Here is a 16704-nt window from a genome sequence, read left to right on the forward strand (position 1 = left end):
CCAATTTTGATGCCTTGTATTTCTTTTTCTTGTCTAATTTCTCTGGCTAGAACCTCCAACATGATGTTGAATAACAGTGGTGATAATGGACATCCTTGTCTTGTTCCTGATCTTAGGGGGAAAGTTCTCAATTTTTTCTCATTGAGGATGATATTAGCTGTGGGTTTTTCATATATTCCCTCTATCAATTTAAGGAAGTTCCCTTGTATTCCTATCTTTTGAAGTGTTTTCAACAGGAAAGGATGTTGAATCTTGTCAAATGCCTTCTCTGCATCAATTGAGATGATCACGTGATTTTTCTGCTTTGATTTGTTGATATGGTGTATTACATTAATTGATTTTTTTATGTTGAACCATCCTTGCATACCTGGGATGAATCCTACTTGGTCATGATGTATAATTCTTTTAATGTGTTGTTGGATACGATTTGCTAGAATTTTATTGAGGATTTTTGCATTTATATTCATTAGAGAGATTGGTCTGTAGTTTCTTTTTTTGTAATATCTTTGCCTGGTTTGGGTATGAGGGTGATGTTGGCTTCATAGAATGAATTAGGTAGTTTTCCCTCCACTTCGATTTTTTTGAAGAGTTTGAGGAGAGTTGGTACTAATTCTTTCTGGAATGTTCGATAGAATTCACATGTGAAGCCATCTGGTCCTGGACTCTTCTTTTTAGGAAGTTTTTGAATGACTAATTCATTCAATTTCTTTACTTGTGATTGGTTTGTTGAGGTCATCTATTTCTTCTTGAGTCAAAGTTGGTTGTTCATGTCTTTCCAGGAACCCGTCTATTTCATCTAAATTGTTGTATTTATTAGCGTAAAGTTGTTCATCGTATTCTGTTATTACCTCCTTTATTTCTGTGAGGTCAGTAGTTATGTCTCCTCTTCCATTTCTGATCTTATTTATTTGCATCCTCTCTCTTCTTCTTTTTGTCAATCTTGCTAAGGGCCCATCAATCTTGTTGATTTTCTCATAGAACCAACTTCTGGTCTTATTGATTTTCTCTATTGTTTTCATGTTTTTCAATTTCATTTATTTCTGCTCTAATCTTTGTTATTTCTTCCCTTTTGCTTGCTTTGGGATTAGTTTGCTGTTCTTTCTCCAGTTCTTCCAAGTGGACAGTTAACTCCTGTATTTTTGCCTTTTCTTCTTTTCTGATATAGGCATTTAGGGCAATAAATTTCCCTCTTAGCACTGCCTTTGCTGCGTCCCATAAGTTTTAATATGTTGTGTTTTCATTTTCATTCGCCTCGAGGTATTTACTAATTTCCCTTGCAATTTCTTCTTTGACCCACTCGTTGTTTAAGAGTGTGTTGTTGAGCCTCCACATATTTGTGAATTTTCTGGCACTCCGCCTATTATTGATTTCCAACTTCATTCCTTTATGATCCGAGAAAGTGTTGTGTATGATTTCAATCTTTTTTAATTTGTTAAGACTTGCTTTGTGACCCAGCATACGGTCTATTTTTGAGAATGATCCATGAGCACTTGAGAAAAAGGTGTATCCTGCTGTTGTGGGATGTAATGTCCTATAAATGTCTGTTAAGTCTAGCTCATTTATTATAATATTCAGATTCTCTATTTCTTTATTGATCCTCTGTCTAGATGTTCTGTCCATTGATGAGAGTGGGGAATTGAAGTCTCCAACTATTATGGTATATGTGTCTATTTCCGTATTAAGTGTTTGCAGTGTATTCCTCACGTATTTTGGGGCATTCTGGTTCGGTGCGTAAATATTTATGATTGTTATGTCTTCTTGTTTAATTGTTCCTTTTATAGTAGATAGTATCGTTCTTTGTCTCTTTTACTGTTTTACATTTGAAGTCTAATTTGTTGGATATTAGTATAGCTACTCCTGCTCTTTTCTGGTGGTTATTTGCATGAAATATCTTTTCCCAACCTTTCACTTTCAACCTATGTTTATCTTTGGGTCTAAGATGTGTTTCCTGTAGACAGCATATAGAAGGATCCTGTTTTTCAATCCATTCTGCGAGTCTATATCTTTTGATTGGGGAGTTCATTCCATTAACATTCAGTGTTATTACTGTTTGGGTAGTACTTTCCTCTACCATTTTGCCTTTTGGATTTTATATGTCATATCTAATTTTCCTTCTTTCTACACTCTTCTCCACACCTCTCTCTTCTGTCTTTTCGTATCTGTCTATAGTGCTCCCTTTAGTATTTCTTGCAGAGCTGGTCTTTTGGTCACAAATTCTCTCAGTGATTTTTTGTTTGAAAATGTTTTAATTTCTCCCTCATTTTTGAAGGACAATTTTGCTGTGTATAGAATTCTTGGTTGGCAGTTTTTCTCTTTTAGTAATTTAAATATATCATCCCACTGTCTTCTTGCCTCCATGGTTTCTGCTGAGAAATCTTCACATGGTCTTATTGGGTTTCCCTTGTACGTGATGGATTGCTTTTCTCTTGCTGCTTTCAAGATCCTCTCTTTCTCTTTGACCTCTGACATTCTGACTAGTAAGTGTCTTGGAGAACGTCTCTTTGGATCTATTCTCTTTGGGGTATGCTGCACTTCTTGGATCTGTAATTTTAGGTCTTTCATAAGAGTTGGGAAATTTTCAGTGATAATTTCTTCCATTAGTTTTTCTCCTCCTTTTCCCTTCTCGTCTCCTTCCAGGACACCACAACACGTATATTTGTGCGCTTCATATTATCGTTCAATTCCCTGAGTCCCTGCTCATATTTTTCCATTTTTTTCCCTACAGTTTCTCTATCTTGTTGCATTTCAGATGTTCTGTCCTCCAGTTCACTAATCCTAACCTCTGTCTCTTGAAATCTACCATTGTAGGTTTCCATTGTTTTTTTCATCTCTTCTACTGTACCTTTCATCCCCATAAGTTCCGTGATTTGTTTTTTCAGACTTTCCATTTCTTCTTTTTCTTCGTTCCTTCCCTTCTTCATATCCTCCCTCAACTCATTGATTTGGTCTTTGATGAGGTTTTCCTTTTCTGTTCGTACATTCTGAATTAGTTGTTTCAGCTCCTGTATCTCATTTGAACTATTGGTTTGTTCCTTTGACTGGGCCATATCTTCAACTTTCCTGGTGTGATTTGTTATTTTTTGCTGGCATCTAGACATTTAATTACCTTAATTAGTTTATTCTGGAGATTGCTTTCACTTCTCTTATTTAGGGTTTTCTTGCTAGATGAATTTGTTGTCTATCTGTTCTTTGACCTTCAGTTCAGCTTTTTCCGGACCTCTAGCGTAGGTTTTATTTAACAGAGGATAATTTTTCAGTTCTTGTTTTCTTGTTTCTTGCCCTGCTTGTATGGTGCCTTTTCCCTCCCCACCCTCCTCTACATAGGTATTATAGACTCCAGCCGGGTTTTCCCCCCGACTAAACTGGCTTCCTATCAGGGGGAAGGAGTCACCTGCATCAGTTTTCCCTGAGGGTGAGACCCAGCAGCTTGAAAGACTTTCCTGTGAAGTCTCTGGGCTCTGTTTTTCTTATCCTGTCCAGTATGTGGCGCGTCTTCCTGCGGGTCGCACCAGCAAAAGATGTTGCAGCACTTTTAACTTTGGAAGACTCTCCCTGCTGGGGGCGTGGTGGAGACAGAGGAGAGGTTGTAGGCTGGTTTTAATGGCTTCAAATTGCCAAGCCCTGGGGTTTGAATTCCTTGAGGGAGGGATTCCACCTGAGTTGGGCTCCACTCCTCCCCTGGGGAAGGCACAGGTGGGAGACAGCCCTGAAAGCAGCCTGTTTCTGCCTATGCCTTGGGCAGTTGCAGCCTGAGAAGTCCCACTGCTGAATCCAGAGGCTGCCAAGTCTCCGTACAGACACAGCCACTAAAGCCTCCGTTTCCTCCCCTTTCCTCTTTTTCCGTGCGCCCAATGAACGACCTCTGCCTTGACTAGGTTTAGAGTCTCTTTCCTTTCCCTCTGGGAAGCCGCCTCTGGGGGAGGGGCACCGGGTGCTGGCCGCCGCAACTTGGGGAACTCACAGTTTTGGGGAGGCTTGCAGCCAGTCCAGCTGGTCCAGACTGGGGTATGCTGTGTGTCTGGTCACTGACGTGGCTCCTGGAGCTGTTCTGTACTGTTTCTGGTTATTTAGTAGTTGTTCTGGAGGACGAACTAAAATACGCACATCGCTATGCCACCATCTTGGCCCCTCCTCTCTTGGAATGGTTTTTTAAATGGATAAGGGGAAGATTCTGGAACAGCTGTTAGGAGTTTGATAGAAAAGGCGAAGAATGTTTTGAAGAGACTGTTGGTAGAAACATGGACTCTAAAGAGACTTCTGATTAGGCCTTTGACAGAATTAATGCATGTGTTGTTGCAAACTGGAAGGAAGGGGACAAACCAGGATACTTAGATGAGGAAATTTCCAAAATAAATGTGGAAAATACAACCTGGCTGCTTTTTTGCAGCTTATAGTGAAATGCAAAAGGAAAGAGCTAAGTTGAAAACTGAATTCTTGTGCAGGAAAAAACAAAAAACAAAAAACAAAAAACCAGAAATTGACGGTCTGAAAATTTCTTGGCTTCCAGAAAGGGAGACCCCAGTAGTTAGTGTGGTATGTGAGGATTTAACTAAATATGGAATCAGTCAGCCATGTCAAGACAAGCCATGGAAGATGGAGTTATCCAAAAAAGGATCTGTGGAAAGCCTTATTGTCTGATGGTTGAGATCCCTGTATACTATAGGGAAAACCAACAAGAGTGTTAAGGGATCTGTATAAATGGAACCACTGCCAGTTTGAACTAAAAGGGACAGAACAGGGATAAATTGAAGGAAAAATGACTCCAGAGGCAGAACAATGGAAGCTAAGGTCTGGAGCCAGGAAATCTTGGGCCAGGAGAGCAGACATATCTATACATGGAGAAAGTGAGTTTGCCCTAGAAACAGGGTGGGCCTTCTGTTTCCTTGCTCAGTAAGAGTTTTGGTGCCCCAGGCCTTTCAGAGGGTGGATCATTAGCCAGGGATTGGGGGAACCTGTTGATCACCCCATTGTTCTGAGGGGGTTGAGCATGTGCCCCAGAGATAGTAGAGAGCCCAGGTGCTGCCCTGATGCTTTGAGAAGTGGAGGTGAGAAAAAGGTATTCATCTCAATGTGCCCCAATGTTGCAACCCTCACCCCAGTGTTTGGAGAGAGCAGGGCCTCTACATAGGCCCTTGGAAAGGGTGGGACTGCCGCTTTCTAGAGCCCTGGCAATAAATGACTCTCAGACTCTGAAATCCAATAGAATTTGCCCTGCAGGTTTTCAGAACTGTTTGGGTCCAGTGACCCATGTTTTCCTTCCGATTTCTTCCTATGGCAATGGGAACATATATCCTTTGGCTGTTTCTCCTTGGTATATTGGAAGCAGATAACTTGTTCTGAGCTTCACAGGACCACAGCCAGAGGAGAGTTTTGCCTTAGGACAGATCATGCCTATAAGTGACTTTGATGAGATTTTGCACTGTTTTTGACTTTGAATTGCATTTGTATTGTTACTGAAATAGTTTAAGGCTTGTGTGATATTGTGATGGAATGAGTATTTTGTATATGGAAAGAACATGTCTTTTGGGGTCCAGAGGGTAGAATGTACAGTTTGAAGCTGTTATGTACCCCAGAAAAGCCATGTCCTTTTTTCTGATCCAATCTTGTGGGGGCAGCCATGTTTCTTTTAATTCTGATCCAATCTTGGGGGCCAGACCTATTGTTTAGGGTAGAAACTCTGATTGGATTATTTCCATGGAGATGTGACATATCCAGTTGTGGGTGTAACCTTTTGATTAGATTATGCCCTTGGAGATGTACCCAACTGTGGGTGTGGCCTTTTGATTAAATGGAGATGTGACTCCATCCAAGACCCATTTGAGATGGGTCTTGATTAGTTTACTGGAATCCTTTAAAAGAAGAAATATTTTGGAGAGAGCCCACAGTGATGCAGATATTTGGAGATGCTTGGAGTGCCGATAAGAGGGAGCAGATGCCCAGACTCGGATATTTGGAGATGCAGAATCCACCAGATGTTGCCATGTGCCTTCCCATGAGATGCTAAGCAAGCCAGAACCCAGAGTTCTGTCCCAAAGGAATTAAGTGAAGACCTACAGATGCTGAGAAAGGAAACCACTGGCATCAGAAGTTGGAGAGAACAAGGACCAGCAGATGCCAGCCATGTGCCTTCCCATATGACAGACATTGGCCTTTCTTGAGTCAAGGTGTCTTTCTCTGGATGCCTTAGTTTGGAGATTTTTATGGCCTTAGAATTGTTAACTTGTAACTTAATGGCCTAATCCCCAGAACCTGTGAATGCTGGCATCTGTGGCAAAAGGCACAATGCAGGTGTGATTAAATTAAGGGTCTGTTCTAGTTTGCTAGCTGCCAAAATACAACACACCAGAGATGGATTGGCTAGGGCAGGACAGATGTTTCTAACCCAAGGTGACGAATTGGGAAACTGAGACCTTGCCCAGAGTCTCACAGCAAATGGGTCTCCCTGAAGACAAAAGAAGTAAAAAACGTGGCAGGTGAATAGTCTGCATGCTTCAGCTGCTCCCCTGTGATCATTAGGATTTCTAAGAGAGAAGGACAATACACACTTTGGTCCACTCTCCATCCCTCTAGCTAACCAGACATCCAATAGGTCCAATTCACATGAGAAAGGCTCTTCCTTTCAAAATCTCTCATGCTTCCTAGCACATTACCAATCTCACAACCAAACACAGAGGGCTTTTATTCTCCTAAAAGAACCAGGGAAACAGCAAAAACCAAGCAAGCTCCTAACTAGAGACTATGTGAAATGATTTAGAAACACAGCTTTCAGATTCTGCCCACAAGATGGCTGAGATTTCCTTTTCCCCATATCTCCTCAAATAAGCTGCGCTTCCAAGAAAGGGATCAATGGTATTCAGAACACTGGCCCCAAGGTTCGGCAAACCTACCATCATTAAATGATGATATTGAACTTATGGATAAACAGAAGTAAACTATTTTAGAAAGTAAAATTTCAACATAGGATGAAATAAAAGCATTTCTTCTTACTAGTAAACAGTTTTTAAAAATTTTGCAGCTTTCTCCACTGGAAAGGCCTAGAAACTATGACCAGCCTAATGGTAACAAGCACCCCTAGTTCCCCACATGGTGGTCTTAAAATAGCATTTCTTGCTAAAAGGAACCAGAGCCCCTTGGGAAATGGCTAATTCTCGATTGGAGCAGGAAACATACAAGATGAGCCTGGAGTAGCTTGTTACCCTTCATGACAGCAAGGAAGCACTTAGAAGCCACCAGTGTTGTGTCTGGAAGACAGGAGCCAGCCTGGAGAGATGCCCTCTGGCCAAATATGGGACAATTTGAGCATCAATAAGAATACTAAAGGAAGTACACTGAAATATCTCAAATATGTCTAAATCCTATTAAACATCAATGTACTAGTCTGACAGGGTTATGTACCCCAGAAAAGCCATGTACTTCAACCCTGATTCAATACTGTAGGGTGGGGCCACAGTGGCTCAGCAGGCAGAGTTCTTGTCTGCCATGCTGGAGACACAAGTTTGATTTCCAGTGCGTGCCTATGCAAAAAAAAAAATTGTAGGGTTGAAACCTTTGATTAGATTGTTTCCATGAATAGTGACCCACTCAATTGTGGTGTGGCATTTTGATTAGATGGAGATGCGACACCACCCATTCAAGGTGGGTCTTGATTAGTTTACTGGAGTCCTTTAAAAGGGGAAACATTTTGGAGAAAACACAGTTGCTTCAGAGCCCACAGAGATGCAGACATTTGGAGATGCTTGGAGTGCTGACAGAAAATGCTGATAGAAACAGAGACCTTTGGAGTTGCAGAAAGAAAATGTCCCTGGGAAGTTATTTTGAAATTAGAAGCCAAATGATCAGCAGATGCAGCCACGTGCCTTCTTAGTTCACCCTCCTTGAGCCAAGATATCTTTCTCTGGATGCCTTAGTTTGGATATTTTTATGACCTTAGAACTGTTAACTTGTAATGTAATAAATTCCCTTCTTTTAAGAGCCTTTTCATTTCTGGAATATTACATTCTGGCAGCATTAGCAAACCAATACAACTAACAACACAACATTGAAACCCTATTAAATTGATCACCATAGAGGATGTTGGGAACTAACTCACTGTTTCGAAAAAATTAGGTATTTAATCTACCTTTCCAGTACACGCCGTGTCACTGGGTGATTGAAGAGTAGTTGAGGAGACAACATCCTGATGAATGAATGGATTTAGGGGCTGAGTGTCAATGGCTGTTAACATCAGAAAAAGACAGTTAATATCATTACATACTTTCTGATGGCACAGGATACCACCTGTGATTAAAAAAAAAAAATCTGATCAAGCCTCAAAGCTAGATCCAACTAACAGTTTACAGGAAATCAGACAGACAGGACTATGTTAATTGCCCCACAGGAATGCAATCAGCAAAATCCAGACTGTGGGAATCTCTACAAAATAAACAACGTGGTTTCTTCAACAAATTAAGTGCAAGGAAAATATATGGAGGTGGGGGGTCTGAGGGGGACATAGATTAAGAGACATTTTAGCTTTCTCCTTCTTTGGAGAACTCCTGCACTCACCCCCTTCGAGCATGTACTTTTGCTATGCATTAAAGTTTGGGGCTGTTAAAAAAAAAAAAAAGACATTTTAAAGACCTGTCAACAGATGTTGATTCAAACAAACTGAAAAAATAAAAACACACTTAGGACATGAAGAAGTTGGAAATGTAAAACGCTGATGATATTCAGGAATATTAAGTTTTTTTAGGTGTTATCATGTTGGTTATATGAAAAGGAAGCAGTCCACATCTTTTAGAAATGCATACTAAAACATGAATTATGATGCCAGATTTGCTTTAAAATAATGCAGGAGGTGGGGGGAAGGTGGATAGGTGTCTAAGCGAAATAATATTAACTCTGAGTTAATAGTATAATTACTGAAGCTGAATGGTAGAAAGAGAGCTTCATTATACTATTTATTTCTACTTTCATATATATATATATGAAATTCTCCATAATAAGAATTAAAGGCTTATAAAAAGTTAATCAAATAACTCAAATACCCTGTTCTGAGCCCACTTTTGTATGCCACAGAATAGTAAAAGAGTAGGAGGAGACTTGGGTCTCCTCTGAGACCCAACATTAGTTAACTGCAGCACCTTGGATAGGTCCCAGAACTTTATGCTGGAAGTTATTTCAACTTGCAACATCTTAGTTTCCTCATCGTGAGATCAGGAAAGTAATACCTGCCCTACTTTCTCACTGCGTTAAGGTAAAGACAAAATAAAATCATGTGAAAGTGTCTACAAACTGTATAGCAATAAATACTAGAGTTTCAACTCAAAGTCTGTTGCCATCAGATAACAGCATGGGGCAAGGCAGGGGAGGGTGGAGATCCTGGCTAGATTATCATCCTAAAGGACCATTGTAAGGCATTCCCTTAGTAAGTGGATTTAGGGCTAGCTGGAGTTTAACTCAACACTTTCCAAAGTCTTTTTGTTTCTTCCTCATCCTACATCCAACAGTCTTCCTCTTTCTTTCTGTGACTATGAGGACTGAGCTGAGTTGTATCCAGCTGCTTAGACTAGTGCAGATTTGTCCAGGATAATGATTGTGCCTGGAGTTCTTTCCAGAACTTCATATACTTTAAAATAATTTTTTTTAACCTTCAGAAATCTATGTTCAAGTGGAATCAGACCCAGACTTCCAAAAATAAAACAGGTAACAGCAGGGCTGGGCTATTTTCTCGAAGGCAGTGGTTCTAGGATGAGGGAAAGGGGAGGGGGGGTTTGGCTCCAGGGGACATGTGGCAATGTGTGGAGACATTTTTACTGTGACTGAGGGGGAAGCGGCTGCTGCTGGTATCTCATGGGTGGAGGCCAGTGATGATGTCAAACAGCCTACAATGCACTGCACAATCCCCCCTAACAAAGAATAACCTGGGCGAAAATGACAGTAAAGCTGCTGGTGAGAACTTGCAGGGGGTGTGGGTGGCTGGCTCCCCATGGAATTCTCACAGTGAACATCACACAGCAGGTGCTCAGTCAACCTGACTATCCAAAGAAGACAGGCCCAGACCCTGGGTTGCATTCACAGGAGAGCATATTTCTACTCTTCAAAGCCCCCTCTTGTCGGCCGTACCAAGTGGAATCACTGCTGCGCAGTGAGTGGGACAGACAGCTCAGCCAGCAGAGGAGAGAGCTAGGACCAGAGGGAGCCCTGTAACCTCCATCACGCCATCCCCATGGCTGCCGAGTCACATGTGCTTTGGATGGAGTGGGGTTTGGGATCACCCTGGCAGAGCTGGGGCGAGGACCTGCCTTCTCAGGACTGAGCTCTGAGTGCCTCATGTCCATCAGTGCTTCTGAGCCAATGCTCCACCTTATCTGCCTGCACAGTTGATATTTTGGACCCTCCCAAGAATTCTGCACTCAGTGCCATACCAGGAACTGCACACAGCAACTTCTCGTCTGCCTGGCTTCAGCCCCTTGTCCTTGATTCTTCACATCATGGGTAGCTCAGCCTAAACCCATATAAAAATTTTAGTCTCCTAATACTTTACTTTGGTCAGTGATAGCCAGTTCTGGCCACAAGGGTGTGAGAGCACAGGCCACCGGAGTCATTCTCAACTGCACTGTGGGAGTGTGAGAGTATTCACAGGTATTCTGTTGATAAAGCACTGTTTTAAAACCATTTCCTTTTTTACAGAAATTAAGTCAAGTTTAGCCTAACAATAAAGGTTCTTTCCCTCATGTGAGCTCCTCAGCATGGCAGGGAAGAGCTTCTGGAAGGGAAGGAGGGAGTGGTAGGATAAAACTGTGTGCCCCAGAAAAACATGTTTCTAAACCGAATCCATTCCTGTGGGTGTGAATCCATTGTTAAGTAGGACTTTTTGATGAGGTTACTTCAGTTAAAGGCATGGCCCACCTCAATCAGGATGGGTCTTAATCCAATTCCTGTAGTCCTTTAAAAGCAAAATGAAATTCAGACAGATAGAGAGAAAGCCATGGGAAGCAAGAAGCTGAAATTCAACAGAACCCAAAAAGGGAGGCTGCCATGTGCACTGCCATTGGACAGAGGAGCCCAGGACATAGAATCATCAGCAGCTGCCCCAGAGCACTAGTCTTTGGGAAGAAAAGCATCACCTTGACAATACCTGGATTTGTCCTGTTTCCTGGCCTCAAACCCATGAGCAAACAAATTCCCATTGTTTAAGCCTAACTGTTGCATGCTATTTGCTTGAGCAGCCAAGGAAACTAAACTAGGGGCCCATTCATCGTTGGAGCAGTTTTGTGATAAGCACTGTTTGGGGGCTGTCTCTTGTTCTTGGAGATATGAAGAGCAATATGATGCAGTCCTTGCCTTGATGGGGCCTTACAGTCTAGTTCAAAAGACACACTAGGCATTAAGTAAGCAACAAAACATGCCACAGGCCACAGGTCAGTGTAGCCAGTGAATGCTGCAGGAATCCCAGAGCGGGCTGGAGGGATCAGGGAAGGCTCTTGAGAGAAGGGGATTTTGAGGTGTGCCTGGACCGCAAATTACTTTCCTGGGACACAAACTTGAGTAACTCTTCTGAGAGCAAGGATGGCCACAGAGCTGGCTGCACCCTGCAGCTTCTCCCAGGAAGTTCAGAGCTGAGAGTAGCTGTTACAGGCCCTGAAAAGGAAACCCAACCCCTCAGCAAGGGGCGGAATTGGTCACCTACGCACAGCACTCAAGTAAGAGCCAGATCAAAGAAGACCTTGCAGGAGAGGAGAGAGGGGGGCCTGGGGCTGGGGGAGCTAATACCAAGACAAGAGGGGATATCCTGGGGCACTGCTGCCCATTTCACAGACCTAGGGTAGATGAACTGAGCACCCCAGTCTGGACATATTTGTGGTCTTGGCCCCATTCTGGTGGGTGTGGCCCCACTGTACATAAGATCTCTTCAAGATGTGACTTCAGCTAAAGTGTGGCCTCACTGCATCTGGTTGTGTTCTAATTGGGATGAGTGAAGGCCTTTCTGAGCAGAGTGAAAGTCAGAGAGAGAAAGTCAAGAGGAAGAAGGAGGAAATCAACAGAACCCAGAGGAAAGGAGAAGACATTGCCATGTGCATCATCAAGGGACAGAAGAGTCAAAGTACCCCAAAGGTCACCCCAATCAGCCAGCCAGCCCCGAAAATGGCACAGTTTTGGGGAGAAAGCTTTGCCTTGCTGATGGCTCAATTTTGGACTTCTCCTGGTCTCAAAACCAGGAGTCAGTCAATTCCCATTGTTTAAGCCAACCCATTATGTGGTATCTGTTTAGAAGATGGGAGACTAAGATAAGACTTAAGGGTGGCTCCGAGGAGTGGCTCTTCTAATAAGAGAACAAGGCAAATACAGGAAGCAGGGCTGGGTGCTAACTTCTAAGGTCACACATCTAACTTTCCCACTTCCAGGGTCAGACCCTCTGGGAAAGTAAAGCTGGGAGATGTGAGCCTGCAGGCTGCTGGTGACCATTTTTTCCCAGCCAAGAGAAAGAATGAAGCTGACACACAGAGCAAGATGGATCCCTTCGGCCCACCTGTATTTCCACCCTTCTGTGATTCACTGAGCAAGCCAGTTAGGCACCCCTTTGTGCTTGGCAGGCTCCAGGTATTTTCTGCCCTTAGAAAAAGGGCCTGATAAATACACTGGTGAAAATGTACTCTTAAGAAGGGTCCAAGATTTTGAGTGGAGATATGAATGAAGCTGATGTGGCTAGGACTAAGGTAGATCAGAATACAGGGTAAAGGATGATATGGTTCATATTTTAAAACTTCAACTTTTGTATGAGACTAAAGGGAGAGATGTCTACTTGGTGCAAAATTTATGCTTTGGGTAGTGCATTTTACTTGTACGGTCAGTTTAGTCGAACACCATAAGTACATGGAATCTTGAAAAGGGTGTGAAATCCTGTTGGTTTGTCTAGGTTAGTGTGATGCCCTAATATATCCCAGAGTAATCTGGGCAGTGAATAAAGAGGTATCTGCAAGGTCCCCTTGCGGGGCTGCGGAGAAAGGGGGAAATATTCAACTTCTTAATTTGGAGAATTTCTGATATTCCTGCAAGTAGAGCGGACAAACAAATCAATAGGAAAGCCCTTGATCTTGGGATTCGCGCATATAAAACTTATTCCTGCAAAGGACAGGCAAAGCCTACTTAAAATTACGTCTTAGAACCTCTTTTTTTTTTCTCAGATGTGGCCTCTCTCTCTAAACCAACATGGCAGGTGAACTCACTGCCCTACCCCACTATGTGGGGTGTAAATCTCCCTGACAATATGGGACAGAACTATGGGATGAGCTGGACCCAGCATCATGGGTTTGAAAAAGTCTTTTTGACCAAAAGTGGGAAGAGAGAAATGAGACAAAATAAAGTCTCAGTGTTTGAGAGATTTCAGTTATCGGAGTCAGGAGGTTATCTTGGAGGTTATTCTTATATGGTATATGGATATCCCTTTTTAGTTTATGATGTAACGGAGTGGCTGAAAGGAATTACCTGAAACTGTTGAAATTAAGGAGTAAAATCCTAGATTCACTACTTGCCTATCCAGGGAAAGCTGCTTGGCCTCTGGAAACCTTACTTTCTTCAGTGTAAAAATGAGAAGCACACTGACATTTACCTCTGAAGTTAAAATGATGCTCTAAATGTGAAAATGCTTGGAAAAAGTGAAGTCCTGTACAAATGAGTGTCATAGTGCAGTCTCCTGATAACCTGAGTTTTTAGGTGGAAGGACAGAGGTAGGAGTGAGGGGGATGATTGAACAGGACAGTTTGAAAATTATCTGCCTGAACACTGATAATTGAGCTACAAAGTCCCAAAAGAAGGTAATGAAGAAGTGCATTGTTCCTTAGTAGGTTTAAGAGAGAGCACTGGAGATTTGTGCCTCTTTACAGAGTGGCCCTTGGAAAAGGACTGTGGGAGTGGGAGGGCAGCCATTGCCAAGGTTGAAGAAACCAACCAGCATGACTGGGACCCTGGGCTCTCCATCTGGAGGGGGCGGGGGGCTGTTCCCTTACCAGGTTGATTCTATTAGCTTCTATGTGCTGGAGGAGGATGCTGGCCACGTGCCCTGTGTCCCACTGCACACTTGGGTCATCTGGGAAATACCTGTAAGGGAGAAGCAGAATCTGAACACCTTTTTGAATCAAGTGCAAAACTTTCCCCTCTGGTGAGGGTGTACCTTGAGTTTTTTTTTTTTTTTTTTTTTTTCGCACAGAGGGCCTGGCTGGCACTTCTGTAGCAGGCAGGCCTCCCCCTCTTTCTAGTTCAGCTGTGCTCTCTGTGGAAAACCCCCAAACCCCCTCTCCTTGCAGGCAAGTGAGATAAGGTTCATTTCCTGGTATAGAAACCCCCTCCCCTAGCCTTCAGGAACTGGTGAAAATGCACATAGGCAAAAGAAGACATTCTTGGGGTGGGGGCCCCTCAATGGTTCAGCTCTGGGCCATTCTCAACTTAAATCAGCCAATTGTGTACCTTGTCTTTAACATGTCAAAGAGTCTATAAAAGATAAGGTTGCCTTTTGTTCGGGGCTCAGACTTTTGAGGTGACTCAGCTGGGCCCTCCTGCGCACCAGCTAATAAAACCTGCTTCCCGAAACTGCCGATCCTTAGTCTCAGCCTGCTCTAACTTCGCGGAACTTTCCTGGAGACCTGCGGCCTTGTTCCTGGTTTTCGCGCTACACTTCTCCCACCCCTTACAGCCCCTGACTCCCAATGCCAGAGGGAGCAGAGCACACTCGTGCAAGGTTGCTGGGGTCATTTCTCTTGTAGTGACCTGAGGGGCTCCCAGAACTTGCCCTGTTTACTGTCATTCTTTCACTGTTTTCTGGAGCTTTGAGAAAGGTGTTTCTGCCAGTTCTTGCTGATTGGGCAAAGCTGGTGAGGCGAGAAGAATCCTGAAGCCTCTCACTCTGCCACCTTGAGCAGGATGGGGCCCCCAGTTTTTTTTTTTTTTTTTATTAATTAACGGAAAAAAAGAAATTAACCCAACATTTAGAAATCATACCATTCTACATATGCAATCAGTAATTCTTAACATCATCACATAGATGCATGATCATCGTTTCTTAGTACATTTGCATCGGTTTAGAAGAACTAGCAACACACGAGAAAAAGACATAGAATGTTAATATAGAGAAAAAAAATAAAAGTAATAATAATAGTAAAAAAAAAAACATTAGCTCAGATGCAGCTTCATTCAGTGTTTTAACATGATTACTTTACAATTGGGTATTATTGTGCTGTCCATTTTTGAGTTTTTGTATCTAGTCCTGTTGCACAGTCTGTATCCCTTCAGCTCCAATTACCCATTATCTTACCCTGTTTCTAACTCCTGCTGGACTCTGTTACCAATGACATATTCCAAGTTTATTCTCGAATGTCCGTTCACATCAGTGGGACCATACAGTATTTGTCCTTTAGTTTTTGGGTAGACTCACTCAGCATAATGTTCTCTAGGTCCATCCATGTTATTACATGCTTCATAAGTTTATCCTGTCTTAAAGCTGCATAATATTCCATCGTATGTATATACCACAGTTTGTTTAGCCACTCTTCTGTTGATGGACATTTTGGCTGCTTCCATCTCTTTGCAATTGTAAATAACGCTGCTATAAACATTGGTGTGCAAATGTCCGTTTGTGTCTTTGCCCTTAAGTCCTTTGAGTAGATACCCAGCAATGGTATTGCTGGGTCGTATGGCAATTCTATATTCAGCTTTTTGAGGAACCGCCAAACTGCCTTCCACAGTGGTTGCACCATTTGACATTCCCACCAACAGTGGATAAGTGTGCCTCTTTCTCCGCATCCTCTCCAGGACTTGTCATTTTCTGTTTTGTTGATAATGGCCATTCTGGTGGGTGTGAGATGATATCTCATTGTGGTTTTGATTTGCATTTCTCTAATGGCCAGGGACATTGAGCATCTCTTCATGTAGCTTTTGGCCATTTGTATTTCCTCTTCTGGTAGGTGTCTGTTCAAGTCTTTTTCCCATTTTGTAATTGGGTTGGCTGTCTTTTTGTTGTTGAGTTGAACAATCTCTTTATAAATTCTGGATACTAGACCTTTATCTGATATGTCATTTCCAAATATTGTCTGCCATTGTGTAGGCTGTCTTTCTACTTTCTTGATGAAGTTCTTTGATGCACAAAAGTGTTTAATTTTGAGGAGCTCCCATTTATTTATTTCCTTCTTCAGAGCTCTTGCTTTAGGTTTAAGGTCCATAAAACGGCCTCCAATTGTAAGTTTCATAAGATATCTCCCTACATTTTCCTCTAACTGTTTTATGGTCTTAGACCTAATGTTTAGATCTTTGATCCATTTTGAGTTAACTTTTGTATAGGGTGTGAGATACGGGTCTTCTTTCATTCTTTTGCATATGGATATCCAGTTCTCTAGGCACCATTTATTGAAGAGACTGTTCTGTCCCAGGTGAGTTGGCTTGACTGCCTTATCAAAGATCAAATGTCCATAGATGAGAGGGTCTATATCTGAGCACTCTATTCGATTCCATTGGTCGATATATCTATCTTTATGCCAATACCATGCTGTTTTGACCACTGTGGCTTCATAATATGCCTTAAAGTCCGGCAGCGCGAGACCTCCAGCTTCGTTTTTTTTCCTCAAGATGTTTTTAGCAATTCGGGGCACCCTGCCCTTCCAGATAAATTTGCATATTGGTTTTTCTATTTCTGAAAAATAAGTTGTTGGGATTTTGATTGGTATTGCATTGAAT

At 42.4% G+C, this 16704-nt stretch overlaps 1 protein-coding gene across 1 annotated transcript in view; it reads right to left on the reverse strand.

Annotated features, from left to right (window-relative positions):
• The window catches only part of PIGL (phosphatidylinositol glycan anchor biosynthesis class L), a 127479-nt gene that overhangs the window by 29369 nt on the left and 81406 nt on the right, over positions 1-16704 (reverse strand). Inside the window, exon 3 of the mRNA XM_077163972.1 lies at positions 13989-14079. Within this exon, the coding sequence (XP_077020087.1) occupies positions 13989-14079 (91 nt within the window). The remainder of the gene's footprint in view (positions 1-13988; positions 14080-16704) is intronic.

The sequence above is a fragment of the Tamandua tetradactyla genome, chromosome 6 (genome assembly GCF_023851605.1).
Source record: "Tamandua tetradactyla isolate mTamTet1 chromosome 6, mTamTet1.pri, whole genome shotgun sequence".
Classification (NCBI taxonomy): domain Eukaryota; kingdom Metazoa; phylum Chordata; class Mammalia; order Pilosa; family Myrmecophagidae; genus Tamandua; species Tamandua tetradactyla.